This window comes from Limulus polyphemus, unplaced genomic scaffold (genome assembly GCF_000517525.1).
Source record: "Limulus polyphemus unplaced genomic scaffold, Limulus_polyphemus-2.1.2 Scaffold336, whole genome shotgun sequence".
Lineage (NCBI taxonomy): Eukaryota > Metazoa > Arthropoda > Merostomata > Xiphosura > Limulidae > Limulus > Limulus polyphemus.
This window is the reverse complement of record NW_013665946.1, coordinates 291882-295809: the sequence shown is the minus strand read 5'-3', so window position 1 is coordinate 295809 and position 3928 is coordinate 291882. Positions and strand designations below refer to the sequence as shown.

At 28.3% G+C, this 3928-nt stretch overlaps 1 protein-coding gene across 5 annotated transcripts in view; it reads right to left on the bottom strand.

Annotated features, from left to right (window-relative positions):
• LOC106457476 (tankyrase-like protein) overlaps positions 1–3928 on the bottom strand; it is a 167279-nt gene that overhangs the window by 84770 nt on the left and 78581 nt on the right. For all 5 annotated transcript variants that reach the window (XM_022383427.1, XM_022383428.1, XM_022383425.1 and 2 more), the window contains 3 exons: positions 3443–3527; positions 2769–2906; positions 1924–2046 (listed from right to left, as the gene is read on the bottom strand). In XM_022383427.1, coding sequence (XP_022239135.1) covers positions 1924–2046; positions 2769–2906; positions 3443–3527 — 346 coding nt within the window. The remainder of the gene's footprint in view (positions 1–1923; positions 2047–2768; positions 2907–3442; positions 3528–3928) is intronic.

Genomic DNA, 3928 nt, shown 5'->3' with positions numbered 1-3928 from the left:
GCCAATTTTATATTTTAGTTATTTTTATATAAATAAATAAAGAATACACAGGAAAACAAGAAATATAGTACTTAACCTTATTGCCCCGGGTACCCTTTACTGTGCATGACACATGGTTTAAGTGTTTTACATTCAAAATTTTATTAAACTACTTTTTGTTTATGTTATACCAATTAGAATAGCATAAAATCTTAGCTAATAATCACTATTTTAATAGTATACAAGTTTTAAGTTCTTTATTCTACGAGGAAATGTGTTTAAAAATCTTGAATTTCCATTAGTGTCACCCGTGTGATAGATTTTTGAATGTTATTAGTATATATTCTTTGGCACATTATTTAATTAAATTAAAATTAAGTGCATCACTATAATATACTATAAAAATCAGGCTTAACTGTCCTCGAACATCAACGGCAAGAAAAAGAAGATTGGGTAAGTACTTTACTTCTTGTTTTTCATATTTATTCTTTATTTATTATTGTAAAAGTAACTAAAATCTAAAAATACAGATCTTTTTAAGTTATTTAAGACTAGATTAGGTAAAATAAGTATGGGAGCAGCTCGTGGGCAATGTAATTCGATAGTGTAATGTGAGCTGCACGTTTCCCAAGTGATTTACGACTTATAATGGCATGGTTAGTGGTTAGACATGGTTCAAAGGGCAATAAAACAATAAAATTTATTATAAATAGATGTATAATGTTATGACCTTACAGCTACTCAGGATAAACGAATGTAGTTTCATTTTACAATTTGAAGTCATTCCAGAAAGAAAAAAAAGGTTAATATAGGTTTATTTCAATTATTTTTTTTGGTGGTTACAAGGTCAGTCGATTTGACCTATCCAGTTTTGAGATAGGGTAGAAAAAATAACAGATAAACTATAACGTTTTACTGCACACACACACACACACACACAACCAAAAAAAAAAACGTTTGAAATACATTTATTGAAAATACTTCACTATGAAATGTGACTTTTTGTATGTGAAAGACTTGTAATATTAACTGAAAGACTGCCAATTTTCGTGACGATATACCCAATATATTGAGAGTTATAAGTATTACATCTATAAAGACTTTAAATGAATACAAAATGTCATGTGACTTGGTCAAATTGGCCAACCCCATAATGAGAGTTAACTGGGTCTTTTTTCTTTTTTCTTTTTTTTCGCTGTCGATAGTCAATGAAACTTAACCCTACTTTTTTTATACTAATGGTACTACTATACTAAACAATTTATTTAATTAAATAATGCAACTAAGAATACAGAATCATAACATGTGAAAAGCAGACTATATTAATTTTTCTGGCTTTCTAACCATGCAATAAAAGCTGGTAAAAATTCAGTTGAGATCGTATAGAAAACAACGTAATATAATACATGATTTTATAGGTTAAAACTTTGAATTTCCATTGGTTATAAATAATATAGTATAAAACATCACTGAAAAATATTTTCAATTTGTGAATGAGAGAATGTGACAGGTGGACATGGCAAGTGTCTGATTTTCTAGTTCATTGCTCCATAACCAAATATGTTTGAAAGCTATGAAAAATGATGCTTTGCCTGAGTAATAACTATATTACAGTAAATAATTTACAATAAATTCCATACTTTTCATTGGGGTGGTAAATAAATTAGAGAAGAGGAAAAAATCTAGCCAGCAAATATCACTATTCTCATACTAAGGGAGATTGAGGATTTTTAAAAATATTTTCTTATAAAATTAAGAACATAAAACTTATATATTAAAATTTGTTTTATTAACTACATTTCGATGCCAAGTTTACTCCTATACCGTGATAATAAAGTAGTTTAATTAAATTTTGAATGCAACTGTTAAAAAGTCATGACAACTGCACTTTGACCTGCTCATAGCGAGAGGGTTAATCAGAACAACACCTTAATTGTTACTTACATCCCTATGGAGGCTACTGAAACCATGACCAGCTTGCTCTATACATTCCTGTATTAACTGACCAGCCATTTTACAATGCCCATGTCTCAAGGCTACAACAATATTTGGGTATACTTTCTCTGCCTGAAAAAACAAAAGATACAGAAATCAATATCAAACAAAGCTACAGGTTTAATCAAGATCTGTGGGAAAACAATAAGAATTTATATATATGAAGATTTTAAAACTCAATATAATATTAGAGAGGATCCCACATGAAGATAGACACGTGTCTAGTCAACACTTTGAACTCTCTTTTTAATAATAAAAAAAAAGATTTCTATCCACTTTAACTGTATTTTTAATTCAAAATCCATCTTCGGAAACTTTATGAAAGAAAAGATATTTTACAAAAAGCTATTCTTTATAAGAGAAGCTTTCTTTTTTTCTAATCTGTTTAATCATTTTAGTTACAATCATATTTATCTGCTTTAGTACTAGATACATATTTTTTATTACACCCAAAATGTTCTTACTTTCTTTAAATCAAGTACAGTCGGTGGGACTCATTTAGAATAGTTGAATATTCTGTTGAGTACAAAACTATATTTTTTGTTGTTTTTTTTGTACAAAATTAGATAATACTTTTATGAGATGATGTAGCTCGTTATTTTTGGTTCTGGAAAGTCATTTAAATGTACATAAGTATATATAATATCAAAAAGTTTTGGATTTTAACCAATAATATTTTGCTTTTTAATGCTGTAATGCAAACCAAATAATTTAGATAATCAGTCATACAGTAATTTTTTTAGCTATTAAGAATGAAAACTTAAAAAAAAATTAATAACTAAAATAATACCCACCTTGAAGTGTTCCATATCACTATGTAATGAATTTTTTCCACTACAGAGAACATTTAAGGTACCCAAAGAAACACCAGCAGAAAGGGCATCAATAACTTTAATATCATCTGCCTGTGGTGGAAGTTCATAGGCAGAATCCTATGTGGAGATAAAAGCAATATAATAACTCATAGAAAATAATGTAGAAAGTTATACTTTTTTAAGTTCTAGAAAGTTACTATTAGTTTGCATAAAGAGCATACAACACATAAAAAGAATTTAAACTGTTAAATTTCCACTTATCACTTCAACCAATCAAACCTGTTTAACACTAAGATGTAATCTACCTTTATAACTGGCAAAAGAAAATTAGTCATGTAGTAAATCCTATTTTTCAAACAATTTTATCCTTCATTTTAGAGATTACAAATTATATGAACATCTTTTACAACTTTTTTTTTTTATTCCCACCATTGGTATTGTAATCACTGGTAACATACTCATATCTCACAAAAAAAGATATTGCATGTAAACTTATTCTTAAAACACCAAATTAGAAAGAAAAAAAAGGATTTTGTGGTTCTTCATTAAAAACAATGAAACATTTTAAACTAACTGTACAAGTAACATTCAGGAAAATATATGTAAATGCTTCAAAAGAAATTAATATATTATTCTAGAAGCAGTTAACTTACTTTTAATAAAGCTGCATTTCCTTCTCTAGACCCTCCAATGATCGATACTGAGTAGATCGAACGATCAAACAGAGATCTGTTACAGCTGTAAAATTATACCATTCAAAATTTTAATTTTTTATAAACAAAACTAATCTACAGTATTGTACAAAAGTGTTAGGACGAAGTCAAAAATAAGATTTCAGGCTACTTTCAAAGAACAGTGGGAGGTAAATCACAAGTGAGACATCAAAACTTTAATAATCTTCATATTTAATACAAAAGAAACTCAGTGGAAGTGCCTGAATTTAGCAAAATGTTTTGCTTTAATAACTGCAGACAGTCTTTCAGGTATTGTTGCAACATATTTAATCAAAGTTTCCTTTTGGAGTTTATTCCAAGTATCTCTAATACACTCCCATAAAGTTTTTTTTGGAAGTAACTTTTGATTTCTCTAAGTTTTTGATCTATCAAATCACAGATCTGCCTGAGACTGCCAAGGTCAAC